This window comes from Hyla sarda, chromosome 1, assembly GCF_029499605.1.
Source record: "Hyla sarda isolate aHylSar1 chromosome 1, aHylSar1.hap1, whole genome shotgun sequence".
In the NCBI taxonomy this organism is placed as follows: domain Eukaryota; kingdom Metazoa; phylum Chordata; class Amphibia; order Anura; family Hylidae; genus Hyla; species Hyla sarda.
This window is the reverse complement of record NC_079189.1, coordinates 240,391,890-240,406,612: the sequence shown is the minus strand read 5'-3', so window position 1 is coordinate 240,406,612 and position 14,723 is coordinate 240,391,890. Positions and strand designations below refer to the sequence as shown.

The 14,723-nt window shown below is 40.8% G+C and overlaps 1 protein-coding gene across 13 annotated transcripts in view; it reads right to left on the bottom strand.

The window, feature by feature from the left end:
* The window catches only part of TEX15 (testis expressed 15, meiosis and synapsis associated), a 153,999-nt gene that overhangs the window by 102,714 nt on the left and 36,562 nt on the right, over positions 1-14,723 (bottom strand). For 7 of the 13 annotated variants that reach the window (XM_056569449.1, XM_056569452.1, XM_056569459.1 and 4 more), the window contains exons 2-3: positions 11,993-12,066; positions 2,007-2,111 (exon numbers count right to left, since the gene is read on the bottom strand). In XM_056569449.1, coding sequence (XP_056425424.1) covers positions 2,007-2,106 — 100 coding nt within the window. In that variant the 5' untranslated portion in view covers positions 2,107-2,111; positions 11,993-12,066. Of the gene's footprint in view, positions 1-2,006; positions 2,112-2,561; positions 2,646-11,992; positions 12,067-14,723 lie in introns of all 13 variants that reach the window. The other 6 variants (XM_056569470.1, XM_056569483.1, XM_056569493.1 and 3 more) reach the window with 2 other exon arrangements.

The window sequence follows — 14,723 nt, the reverse complement described above, 5'->3', positions numbered from 1 at the left end:
GCTGGTATACTGACATAATTGTATTCTGGCGGATACCACTGCATACCTATTGACTTTAATAAACCAAACACAGTCTACTAGTTTACTTTATCACCTTATCTATACATACAGTACAGACCAAAAGTTTGGACACACCTTCTCATTCAAAGTCTTCTTTATTTTCACGATTATGAAAATTGTAGATTCACACTGAAGGCATCAAAACTATGAATTAACACATGTGGAATTATATACATAACAAAAAAGTTTGAAAATATGTCATATTCTAGGTTCTTCAAAGTAGCCACCTTTTGCTTTGATTACAGCTTTGCATACTCATTCTCTTGATGAGCTTCAAGAAGTAGTCACCTGAAATGGTCTTCCAACAGTCTTGAAGGAGTTCCCAGAGATGCTTAGCACTTGTTGGCCCTTTTGCCTTCACCCTGTGGTCCAGCTCAACCCATACCATCGCGATTGGGTTCAGGTCCGGTGACTGTGGAGGCCAGGTCATCTGGCACAGCACCCCATCACTCTCCTTCTTGGTCAAATAGCCCTTACACGGCCTGGAGGTGTGTTTGGGGTCATTGTCCTGTTGAAAAATAAATGACGGTCCAACTAAATGCAAACCGGATGGAATAGCATGCCGCTGCAAGATGCTGTGGTAGACATGCTGGTTCAGCATGCCTTCAATTTTGAATAAATCCCCAACAGTGTCACCAGCAAAGCACCCCCACACCATCACACCTTCTCCTCCACACCAGCACACCGGTGAAGTGAAAACCATTTCAGGTGACTACGTCTTGAAGCTCAACAAGAGAATGCAAAGAGCGTGCAAAGCAGTAATCAAAGCAAAAGGTGGTTACTTTGAAGAACCTAGAATATTACATATTTTCAAATGTTTTAAACTTTTTTGTTATGTATATAATTCCACATTCCAATCTACAATTTTCATAGTCATGAAAATAAAGAAAACTTTGAATGAGAAGGTGTGTCCAAACTTTTGGTCTGTACTGTATATATGGATTACAACTAGGGATGCACCCTTTCGGCATTTTCAGCTGAGTGAATTTTCCGCCGAAAATTTCTGAGGGGCATGGCTTAACCCCTTCCCGACCCATGACATACATGTACGTCATGGGTTGGGTGAGGACATGACGTGGGCCCACGGGCTGGGTCCGTGTCCTAAACGGGAGATGGCTTCTGCAATCAGCAGCTGACATATCCCTGAAATGACGGACATGTCCGTCATCGACCATACCCGGCAGCCCCCTTATAATTCTTGTAGCGGGGGGCCGCCGCTAGTAGCCAACATGCGTGGGGGTTTAAAAAACATCCATTAAACCCTTCCATATTAAAAGTTTAAATCAGCCTCCTTTTCCCATTTTCCATATAAAAAATATGAAAAATAAACATAATTTTGGTATTGTCACATGCGTAATTGTCCCAATTATTAAGTTATCATGTTTCTGGTCCTGCACTGTGAAAGGTGTAAACGCGGAAAAAAAAACCCGCAAAAATTGCTTATTTTGGTCACATCACACGCCAAAAAAATAATAAAATGTAACAAGAACTTTATGTAAAAAAGGGGGCGGGCAATGCTTTTTCGGTTTTCCGCCAATCACAGCCTACATTTTCGGTTTCTGTCCAAAATTTCCCTTTCGGTGCATCCCTAGTTACAACCCAAAAACATGAAGTGAATGGGGCCTAAGAACCTATGAAGTATATTCATACGCAAAACATCTGTCACAGAATGGGACTTCCAGAAATCCATGTGCTCTCCAACAAATCCCCATTTTTATGAATGGAACAGATTTACAGTTGCAGAAACTTCAGCAACAAATCTGCTGCATTTGAATATATACTTATAACAGACCATATTATACCCCTACAAACTCAGCCAGCAGATCTACAGTTCCAGTGTAAATCTATACAACTCCATGGTTACAGACTACAATCTTTCTGCACCCCTGCTACCATATGGGCTTAAGAGTTATGATGAAATGATATGTAAAATCCTGAATACTAACATTTGTCAAAACTTCGTTTTTTCTTAGGGATTGTGAAGCTCTGCAGAAGCTTATTGTCCATATGTTTTGCCCCAAAGGAAGCCTTGAGTTGATCTTCCATGTTATCTGCATTAAAACACAAAAAATAACCAGGAGATAAAAAGCTGTGTGGGTTAGAATTTAGTCTCAAGCTATGCACGTGACTACTTTCATTTCCTATGGCTAAAATAATCACAAACAAATGTACTTTTTACCTTTAGTGATCTGATCCTTTTACTACTTCTGCTTGCACTCGTAGACACTCATAGCTGATGTATAAGAAAAACTGGAGAGATTTTGAACATAACAACCAATCAGAGCTCAGCTTTCCTATCTTAACAAGCTCATGTAAAGTGAAAGCGGAGCTGTGATTAGTTGTCGTGGGAAAATCTCTGCAGTTTTTCTCTCATACATCCTAATAAATCAGGGTCATAGAGTTAAAAACATATTGGCAGGATCCCTAGCCATAGTTTTAACCGTTTTCATGTCTAAATAAAGGATTACTGTTTTTATAATCTGTATGGGCATTAGACTTACCTCCTACTTTGTGAAGTCTTTCATACCTAGACAGTCCTCCAAGCTACATGTCCATACACCCCCATGAATACAGCAGCTGAGTTACTGAATGGGGATATGTCAGGTGAGCTGAGTGACTACTACACATATCTATCTACAATGGGGTCAGTTATATGGACCCTCCACCACACACAAACACTTCATGTGACCCCTTCATGACTGGTTACATGACATCCATGGGCTGAGTAGAAATAATGATGGACTAATAATAATAATTACGGTATATCCAGCAACTTCTTCACTGTGTGTATATTTTCCTTTATACCTCTGCTGCCTCTAACTAAAATAATCTTGTTAGTAAAGTTAATACATAAAAAACAACAACTGCCTCTTGCTAGTCTTGTCCTGTTGCTAATAAAGTTGCAGTGAAAAAAGAGCATAAACAGACACGGACAGGCATGATGCGGAGATGCTGCCGTAGATATTGGCTCAAATTTATTAACCTATCTGAATTCCAAGCTGTTTGCCCATAACAACCAATCACAAATCAGCTTTCATTTTACCAGAGCTAGTTAATATATGAAAGCTAAGCTGTGATTGGACGTGTGTGTGTGTGCGGTGGGTCACATGACCGATGCCATGTATAGACTATTTTGTTATTCTGTGGGTTATTCCATTTTTTTTTCTAGACTGGGGCCTAATGTACTGGAAAAAGAATGGCATGTGCAAAGAATTTTAAATACAGGTATATTAGAAAAATGTAGGATTTACTCTTCTGTACAAAACAAAGAAAAACAAAAAGCGGACAACGCCATTAATATTTACACATTAATAGACCAGTTATGGACAACATATAAGGGGCAGTCATACATAGGGCAACAGAGCAGAACATTAAAATATCCATAAAAATTTCCACAGGACTCCCCTACTATGAAGTCTATAGTAAAGCGGTTATCCAGTGGAATTCGTTAATTTCTTATTGTCCCCAGAGGTGACATCACAGACTGCATCGCTGTCCTGCCTTGGCCAATGACTGGCGAGCGGCACTGTCAGTTTCCTCAGCTGTAGGCGCTACACTCTGCAGTTTGGGGGAAAGCAGAGTCACTGGCCATGGACGAGGCGCCCCAACACCGGAGCTACGATGGAGCAGTGGAAGGAGAGTTAAAAGTGTTTGTTATTTTTGGATTCATCCTGGGAACAATAAGAAAATAACTTATTCCACTGGATAAACCCTTTAAGGCATGGATAACAGTTGTATAAGTTAAAGGGGTATTCCGGTTTTTTTATTTTTTTTAAATCAACTGGTGCCAGAAAGTTAAACAGATTTGTAAATTAGGAAAGAAGGCCAGGATAGCGGAACATATCAATAACATTAAGAAGGGGAAACAAAAACATCCACTATCCTTACATTTTTTTTAAATGCATAAAAAGGATCCATCTAGTTTGAAATGTGTAGGTTTCCAGCTAATAAAAAAGACTGGTGAGGTGGGAGTTACATGATGAAGATGTCAAAGGCTGAAAGCAAAAAAATATATGAATTTGATACAATGGAGCCCAAGGGGCTAAATTCCAGCTTTGAATTAATTGGATTTCTTTGAGAGGTCTTTTTTGGGATCGTTACCCGACATTAGTTTTATTATCTGCCACCGGGGAACGATCTCCTAACAGACCTCTATATTATCTACAAGAATTGTTAAAGGGTACCTCTCCTCAAAAAAACTTTTGATATATTATAGATTAATGTCTGCAGAATAACTTTACAACTGCATGTTATTAAAAAATATGCTTCTTTCTATTTAAGTTTCCACTTTGAAGAAATGACCACTAGGGGTCTCCCTACCAGTCCTGGCAGCAAGCATTTCAGACTCATGCTGGAGTCCTAAACACTACGAGCTGCCAGTCTGCTTTGTTCACAAAGGAGAACACTCAGAGCTGCCAGCCTGCTTTGTTCACAGCCTGTTTGGCTGTGAACAAAGCAGGCTGGCAGCTCTGAGTGTTTAGGACTCCAGCATGAGTCAGAAATGCTTGCTGACAGGACTGATCAGGAAAAATACAATAGAAAGAAGCATATTTTTCATTAACATGCTATTGGAAAGTTATTCAACATTCATTAATCTAAAATATATCAAAAGTGTATTTGATGAGAGGTACCCTTTAACCAATATATATATTTGGTCTGATTGTATGTACTTTATGTTCTTTTTTTTATATTTATTATTATTCATATTTATTTCTATTTTTATTTTTAGACATTTATCCACACATAACCCCTATTTCACATCACTATTTTAGATCCTAATACATTCATCCATCACCAAAACGGTCACATTAATCCCACTCATTCCCCACCACAACAGAATTGATTTCACATTTTCACATCAACATCTTTTATTCTCATTATTTCCACTTTTATTCCATCATATTTTATTTATTTTATTTCACATTCTCCATCTTATTTTTATTTCATATCTATATTTACATTTATTTATATTTATTTTCATTTACATCTTTTTGTTTTATTTTGATATTTAATTATATTTCATATTTATTTTCATTTCCATTTCTCATTTTATTTTTTATTGTTATTATTATTTACATTTATTTTTATTATTATTTTTATTTTTTATGGTATTTCATAAATTTCATTTGATTTCATTTCATTTTACATTTTTCATTTTTTATCTAATATATCTAACACATTTATTTTCTGTTTTCATACAATTCTTGCCTTTCACTATTGTCAGCATTATTCGTTACATTCTTTACATATATTATTCTATTCACATTCACATTGTTGATCTTCCTAATACAAACACAATTTTTGTTGTAACAATTTAGTTACTTTCACTAGTCGCAACACTTCTCCATTTCACATATCACTTTCACCTTTTTCAAGTAGTAATTCAGACCACGATTTTTCCATGTTACGCTCATTCACTGGCATATATGTGAATAGGTGTATAGGGCCCGACAGCGTTACGCTGGTGGATCGTGTACACAGGTTCACAATGAACAATTGTTTCATCACTCGCAACACACACTCTCTCAACACACCATATCCAATATGTTTCACTATGTTCGTATAAGTAACGAATCAGACCACAACTTACGCCATCTCATGACAATTTACTGAAATGTGTGTGAATACAGCATAGGGCCCGGCAGCGTTATGCTAGCAGATCCTATTTATGGGTCCATAATTAATAACTTTTCCTCTACACACAAAGGTTACAATTTTGGAGGATATAATATTTGTCAGTTGCCACAATTTTTTTTAGAATAAAGTATACATAGCAATTTATTTATATGTTATTGGTATCAAAAGAATCCTGTTCCCATCAAGATCCGTGTATCTGATAAATCGTTTTTGTGTGCTTTGAGTCCATTCCACAGGTTCAATCTACCTTGTTCTAACGAGAAACACATGTGGATTGACCATATAAAAAGAGTCTTTACTGCTGTCTTTTATACCTTTTGCCTACTGAGGAAGGGGTTGATCCAAGTACCCTGAAATGCGTCTAGGCACTCTTATTATCCAGATATAGCACTTTATAAGATGCACTTCTAATCTGCATATTATCGCAATAAAAGCCGGCATAAAGAAACCCATGAGACCCACTTACTGCACCTGTATCTCCACAACACTGGGTATGCTGTCTGCTGCATGACTTGATCGCGATCAACCTCTCCAATCAAGTCATGCCTGAGAGGAGGACTGTTACAACTTAGATCCTTATTCATTGGAGCCTCCTGCCGGAGTATACGCTCCCACCATTTCTGTGAGCTTCATACAGCAACTACAAGTGCCGCAACTACAACAGCGGCTGGAGACACGGTGAGCAAATGACAATATAACCATTGCAGACAAACTGTGGGTAGCATACTATAGCTTTATTTTTTTAATATTTTTTGGAGATTTCTCATACACATTAAAGGGGTATTCCAGGAATTTTCTTTATTTGACTATGCTAAAGGGGCTGTAAAGTTAGTGTAGTTCATAATATAGTGTCTTTACCTGTGTGTGATGGTTTTCTCACAATTGTTATGTGATTTTCTTCCCAATATTTATTTTTAACAGCATCCAAAATGACAGCTGTCTCGGATTTTTCCCAGCTTGCAATGCGGTCGAGACCTGACTCACTAGTCAGCTGATGACAGGGAACCTGTCTGCTTCAATGGGTGGAGAGAGCAATCTGCAAGTACTGCAACAGCTGGAGGCACCCTGATTGAAAACCACAGGTCTGCAGCTCATTTATGTTTCAATGGGTGGGGTAGCTGATGTGTGGGAAGGAGGAAAATGCTATCATGGGATTTGTAGGCAAACAAGAAAACTGAAAACAGGAAATACAAGTTCACAGAAAGCTAGCCACAGTGTAATTGTAATTTCACAGCATAGCCATTTAGCCCAAGACAAGTGCAGATCCTTCCTAAGCATGTCCATTACTGTCTGTCAGGTACGTACTAAAATTACCTTATGCTGGATAACCCCTTTAATTTCCTGACATCCAATTGCCGGACTAGTGGACTTTTTCTGAACAATCAGATTACAAGTGCTAAAGCAAACACTATTAGTGTTCTGATTTTTTTTAGCCATTGTGGCCCAAATGGCAGATATTATCAGTGCTATATACTTTTGTGTTTTATTAAATTATTTTAATTGTTTTTATATTGTGAATAATATTGTGTAATAAACAATTTTTGCATTCATATCAATCAAACTGTCCGTAATTTTTATTCATTGTGTATAACCTTGAGGTGTGGTTAAAATATTATTTAAGATTTGTAAATTACTTCTATTAAAAAATCTTAATCCTTCCAGTACTTATTACTGAATACTACAGAGGAAATTCATTTATTTTTTTATTTCTTTTCTGTCACGACCACAGTGCTCTCTGCTGACACCTCTGTCCATTTTAGGAACTGTCCAGAGCAGCATATGTTTGTTATGAGGATTTTCTCCTGCTCTGGACAGTTCCTGAAATGGACAGAGGTGTTAGCAGAGAGTGCTGTGGTTGTGACAGAAAAGAAATCCAAAAAGAAAAGAATTTCCTCAGTAGTATACAGTCGCTAATAAGTACTGGAAGGATTAAGACTTTTTAATAGAAGTAATTTACAAAACTGTTTAACTTTCCGGCATCAGTTGATTTAAAAAAAAAAAAAAAGTTGTCCACCGAAGTACCCCTTTAAATAGATGATCGTATTGGGATCGAGTAGACCAGAGCAGAAAATAGCCAATAAGACTGATCAGTGCTATGCCCTATGCATAGCACTGAACAGTATTAGCAATCAATCACTTGCTATAGATAGTCCCCTATGGGAACATAAGTGTAAAACAAAAGTAAAAAAAATGTGAAAAGAAAAATGAAGAATTCCCTCCACCAATAAAAATTGTCCCTTTTTTCCATTTTACCCCCAGAAAGCGTAAAAAAAAAATTAATAAAGATATTTGGTATTGCCGCGTGCGTAAATGTCCGAACTATCAAAATATTATGTTGACGATACCGTATGGTGAACGGCGTAAACGTAAAAAATATAAATAAAAAGTCCAATATTGCTGCTTTTTTGTCACATTGTATTTTAATTTTTTTTAATAAAAAGTGATTTGAAAAGTTTTATATAAGCGAATGTGGTTTAAAAAAAAGGTAAAGGTCATGGCGTAAAAAATGAGCCCTCATACCGCCCGATATATGGAAAAATGAAAAAGTTATAGGTGGTCAAAATAGGGCGGTTTTAAACATACTAATTACCGTATTTATCGGGGTATACCACGCACCGGCCTATAACACGCACCCTCATTTTACCAAGGATATTTGGGTAAAAAAAGTTTTTTACCCAAATATCCATGGTAAAATGAGGGTGCGTGTGTGCGCGTGTATACCCCCATACACCCCCAGGAAAGGCAGGGGGAGAGAGGCCGTCGCTGCCCGCTTCTCTCCCCCTGCCTTTCCTGGGGTCTAGAGCCCTGCTGCCGGCCCTTCTCACCCCCTGGCTATCGGCGCCGTTGCCCGTTCTGTCCCCCTGACTATCGGTGCCGGCGCCGATAGCCAGGGGGAGAGAAGCGGCGCCGACAGCCAGGGGGAGAGAAGGGGCAGCGGCACCCATTGCCGGCGCCGCTGCCCCGTTGCCTCCCCCCATCCCCGGTGTCATAATTACCTGGGTCGGGTCCGCGCTGCTGCAGGCCTCCGGCGTGCGTCCCCTGCGTCGTTGCTATGCACGGCGCGGCGCACTGACGTCATGCGCTGCGCCGTGCAGCGCATAGCAACGATGCCGGGGACGCACGCCGGAGGCCTACAGCAGCACGGACCCGACCCAGGTAATTATGCCACCGGGGATGGGGGGAGGCAACGGGGCAGCGGCGCCGGCAATGGGTGCCGCTGCCCTTTCTCTCCCCCTGGCTGTCGGCGCCGCTTCTCTCCCCCTGGCTATCGGCGCCGGCAATGGGGCGCCGGCACCGATAGTCAGGGGGACAGAACGGGCAGCGGCGCCGATAGCAAGGGGGAGAGAAGGGCCGGCAGCAGGGCTCTAGACCCCAGGAAAGGCAGGGGGAGAGAAGCGGGCAGCGACGGCCTCTCTCCCCCTGCCTTTCCTGGGGCTGTATCGGCGTATAACACGCACATGGACTTTAGGCCAAAAATTTTAGCCTAAAAAGTGCGTGTTATACGCCGATAAATACGGTATTTACAAAAAGTTTGAGATTTTTTTTGCGGTACAATAATAGAAAAGTATGTAACCATGGGTATCATTTTAATTGTATTGGGCCACAGAAAAAAAACATTTTTTTTTTTTGGAAAGTGTACAACGTGAAAACGAATCCCTCCAAAGTTTGCAGAATTATGATTTTCCTCCCTTAACCCCTTATGGACCGGGGGGTTTTCCGTTTTTGCATTTTCGTTTTTTGCTCCTTGCCTTTAAAAAATCATAACTCTTTAAATTTTGCACCTAAAAATCCATATGATGGCTTATTTTTTGCGCCACCAATTCTACTTTGTAATGACGTCAGTCATTTTGCCCAAAAATTTACAGTGAAACGGAAAAAAAAAATCATTGTGCGACAAAATTGAAAAAAAACCCGCAGTTTTGTAACTTTTGGGGGCTTCCGTTTCTACGCAGTACATTTTTCGGTAAAAATGACACCTGATATTTATTCTGTAGGTCCATACGATTAAAATGATACCCTACTTATATAGGTTTGATTTTGTCGGACTTTTGGAAAAAATCGTAACTACATGCAGGAAAATTAATACGTTTAAAATTGTCATCTTCTGACCCCTATAACTTTTTTATTTTTCCGTGTATGGGGCGGTATGAGGGCTAATTTTTTGCGCCGTGATCTGAAGTTTTTAACGGTACCATTTTTGCATTGATAGGACTTATTGATAGGACTTTTTATTCATTTTTAAATTATATAAAAAGTGACCAAAAATGCACTATTTTGGACTTTGGAATTTTTTTGCACGCACGCCATTGACCGAGCGGTTTAATTAATTATATATTTTTATAATTCGGACATTTCCGCACGCGGTGATACCATATATGTTTATTTTTATTTACACTGTGGTTTTTTTTTTTATTGGAAAAGGGGGGTGATTCAAACTTTTAATAGGGGAGGGGTTAAATGATCTTTATTCACTTTTTTTTTCACCTTTTTTTTTGCAGTGTTATAGGTCCCATAGGGACCTATAACACTGCACACACTGATCTTCTATGTTGATCACTGGTTTCTCATAAGAAACCAGTGATCAACGATTTTGCCGCATGACTGCTCATGCCTGGATCTCAGGCACTGAGCAGTCATTCGGCGATCGGACAGCGAGGAGGCAGGTAGGGGCCCTCCCGCTGTCCTGTCAGCTGTTCGGGATGCCGCGATTAGCCGCGGCTATCCCGAACAGCCAGACTGAGCTAGCCGGCAACTTTCACTTTCACTTTTAGCCGCGCGGCTCAGCTCTGAGCGCTCGACTAAAGGGTTAATAGCGCGCGGCGCCGCGATCGGCGCTGCGCGCTATTAGAGGCGGGTCCCGGCTTCACTATGACGCCGGGCCCGCTGTATATCGGGAGAGCAGGACCAAGGACGTACCGGTACGTCCTTGGTCCTTAAGGGGTTAAAAAAAATCTTGGGGGGTTCACTGTACATTTTATAGAAAAATGAGAGGTGTCATTACAAAGTAAAATTGGTCATGCAAAAAACAAGCCCTTATATGGGTCTGTAAATGAAAATATAAAAATTATAAATTTTAGAAGGCGAGGAGGAAAAAACAAAAAACACAAAAATAAAATTGGCCTGGTCCTTAAAGAGTAGCTCCCACCATGTAACAAAAAAAATTTATGTCCCTGCCTATTGCCAATCTATCCCTAACCCCATCCCTGCCTTTAAAAATGTTTTTACCCGCTAAGAAATATATTTTTGTGCTCACTTACCAGGCAGACTTCCCCAGCAGGCTGTGGGGCCGACTTCCACCCTTAGCTCATCTCACGTTGGAAGCGCACATAGCTGAGCGGCCAATAGCATGGCAGGCTGCTCTCGGGTCTCCTCCCTGTTTAGCAGTGTAGTGTTATCCAGAGAGGAGGAGTATAGGAGCATCGCCCACCCGCCGTACTCACCGCCGAGACCGAAACGAAGTACGGGTAAGTGAAATAAGACCTCACTTACCCATACAGGACATGTACAATCCTGAAGCATCAGCGCAGCATTGAGATTCAGTGCCGTGCTGCCTCCAGACTGTACATGCCGGGGACGGGCAGCCAATGAGCGCAGGCAGCTGCGAGCCCAGGCAGCCAATGAGCTCAGCCCAGGCATTCTCAGCACTAGCTCCCACCTGTCTGATTGACAGGCAGGGGAGCGAGCGCAGGCTGACTGAATTAGGACAGATTGTCCGGCCGGCATTGGTCTGAATTCAGTCGTGACGTCACGGCAGGCTGCAGCCAGCCACTAGGAGGGAGATCCCTAGTGGCCGGTTTTCAAATATAAAATACAATATTTCAATCAAAAAAATATATATAATGGTTATATATTAGATATATGCTGTAGGACATAAGGTTCATGACAATGCCCATTTAAGGTGAAAAGGCAACCTTTAAAAGGGGTTGTACAAGGTAAAAAAAACATGGCTACTTTATTTAGTTAACAGAACCCCTTTTGTCGAAGGACTTTGTGTGGTATTATAGCTCAGCTCCATTTAAGAAGGCCTTTTCTATCATGTCTACAGTACATGCAACAATACACACAAAGTTTGGGGAAGTAGTGTTGAATACAATGCAAAAAGAAAAGCAGCTTGTATACATTTGCTAAAGCTCTACACGGACATACATATACAAATCTACACCAGTCCAGTTCCAAGGATTGTCCCATCCTGTTTATACACAATAATACATTTATATGGCAGGACCCCCCTGAACAGCTTGCTATTTTGGGAAGCCCTTAATAAAAGAAAAATAGTAAAAAAAAAAAAACTTACCTCCTTTCCTTTAAATAGTCTTTACTGTACTGGGATTAGACACTAGATTTGAATCCATAACTGTCCAAATTTGTCTACAAGTAAAACAGAACAGTATGTTGTCAAGTACAATGCAAGTCAAACTGAGTTTTATAAAAGAGTAATATTTGGCTTGACAAGAAAATCTATATCTAAATTGAAAGTGTAATCTTATGGGTTTTATATACATATTTTTTATTTTTAAATTTTAGTCACTTTTTAGTATTGATGTCCATGGATAAAAAACAACAATGGAGAAATGACATGTAAATTATTGATGCAGATTTTAAAAAATATCCATTACAGTGAATGCGATAAGGAGTTAATGTGGATATTGATGTGCCATCTACTTCATAATTTGCATGGAACCTATGCCATAACTCTCACCAATAGTCAAATGTATATGGAAAAGTTCTAAAAACAAGTGTTTGTGCTGCTTTATGAGGTAATATAAAACCAGTCTGTCACTGTGTACGGCTGGGTTCACATCACGTTTTTGCCATACTGTTTTCAATCTGTTTTTCTAAAGAAAACCGTATGTCAAAAAAACGGATGGAACAGTATGGGAAAAAGTAAACCGTATACGTTTTTAAACAGTATACTGTTTTCGAAAGGGCATACAGTTCCGTCCGTTTTTATAGAAAAAAAAACATACGTTTTTGAAAATGTGGTCCATTTTTAATGGGAGGGGTCAGACCCCCGTCATTAACACCCTCATCATCATCACCCTGTCATCATCCCCCCTTCATCATCCCCCCTGTCATCATCCCACCCCCTTCATCATCACCCTGTCATCATCCCACCCCCTTCATCATCACTGCCTGTCATCATCCCACCCACCCCCCTTCATCATCACCGCCTGTCATCATCCCCTTATCATCCCACACACCCCCTTCATCATCCCCTTATCATCCCACACCCCCCCTTCATCATCCCCTTATCATCTCACACCTCCCCTTCATCATCCCCTTGTCATTATCCCACCCTCCCTTCATCATCCCCCTATCATCCCACACCCCCCTTCATCATCCCCTTGTCATCATTACACCCCCCCTTAATCATCACCACATGTCATCAGCCCCCCCCCCCCCCCCCCCTTCATCATCACCGCTTGTCAATGTCTGATGATACAGTGGTCTTCAACCTGTGGGCCTTTAGATGTTTCAAAGCTACAACTGTGCTGCAGGGACAGTCCGGTGGGGAGGGATAGTCGTTCCGGGCTGTCCATCTTCATCGGGGGGGGGGGCCTCTTCTCCGCGCTTCGGGCCCGGAATAGAGACGTTGCCTTGGCGACGACGCACAGGGACGTTACTCATGAACGTCCCTGTGCGTCGTCGTCAAGGCAATGTGACTATTCCAGGGACGGGCCGAAGCGCGGAGAAGAGGCCCCCCCCGGTGAAGATGGACAGCCCGGAACGACTATCCCTCCGCAACGGACTGTCCCTGCAGCACAGATGGCCCGGACTTGCTCACCCTAACGTCCCGCCGAGCGGAGGTGAGTACAGAACTAAAGGGGGTGAGGGGAGGGCTGGATGATGTCGAATGCCGCAGTGGTCTTCAACCTGCGGACCTCCAGATGTTTCAAAACTACAACTCCCAGCAAGCCGATGGCTGCCCGGGCTTGCTGGGAGTTGTAGTTTTGAAACATCTGGAGGTCTGCAGGTTGAAGACCACTGAGGGCGGAGAGTTCACTCGAGTATAAGCCGAGGGGGGTGTTTTCAGCACGAAAAATCGTGCTGAAAAACTCGTCTTATACTCGAGTATATACGGTACATGTGCATTTCCCATTGACGTCCATGTTAAACAAACAGTATGCGGTTGCAGTACGGTTTTAAAACCGGAGTCAAAACCGTACGGTTTAAAAACCGTACTGCAAATTTTACTTTTTTAGGACCCTGAAGAAGCTCCTGTCCTCTACATAGACAGTGATTACAGCTCCCAGCAGCTCTTTCTTACTTTTATATGTAAGGACTTGCTTTATCTATATTATTTATCTACTTATTTTTATTTAATCCTCACTTTTTCCTATTTTTGGATGACATTACCAGAACTAATTACCAGGTTTCCATATAGCTATGGCCTCAACATACAATGGCTTCAACATACAACGGTCATCCTGGAACCAATTAATATTGTAACTTGAGGGACCACTGTATTTAAAAAAGTCATCTTATCAGTAGTATTAAAAAATATAAAAAGTTTTTCATAATGACCGTGCCTCTATAAATAAATTTTTCAACCATAATACCCCTGCCTTTTCCTATGTCTCAAAACCATTAAGTTTAGTAATTTCTGTTGGAGATGGGTTGTCCCATAGAGGAGTATATTCAGTTATTTTACCCTTTGCCTGCTTCATCCTACTCCACACTTTATACACCAGTTTCAGGGTGGGGAGATTTTGTTTCTTCGCTATAAACTCTTCACTAAGCACGGAAAACAAACAACAAAGGCGTATATAGATCAAAGGAAAAAATTACTTTATTGAGACATAAATGCACTGAAAACATACATTTAAAACCCCATAAAATAACATATGGAGAAAGAGAGTGCAGCTAGTGGGAAAACGGAATAAAAATGGAGGCTTAGATATGACATGACCACAATGTAGATGTCTCTATGGCAAAGGTGCACTATATTCCCCAAAGTCCACAATATCAGTACTCATAGAAGCAATAAGTGCATTCATGTAGGTAACACAGGAATAATGATCAAG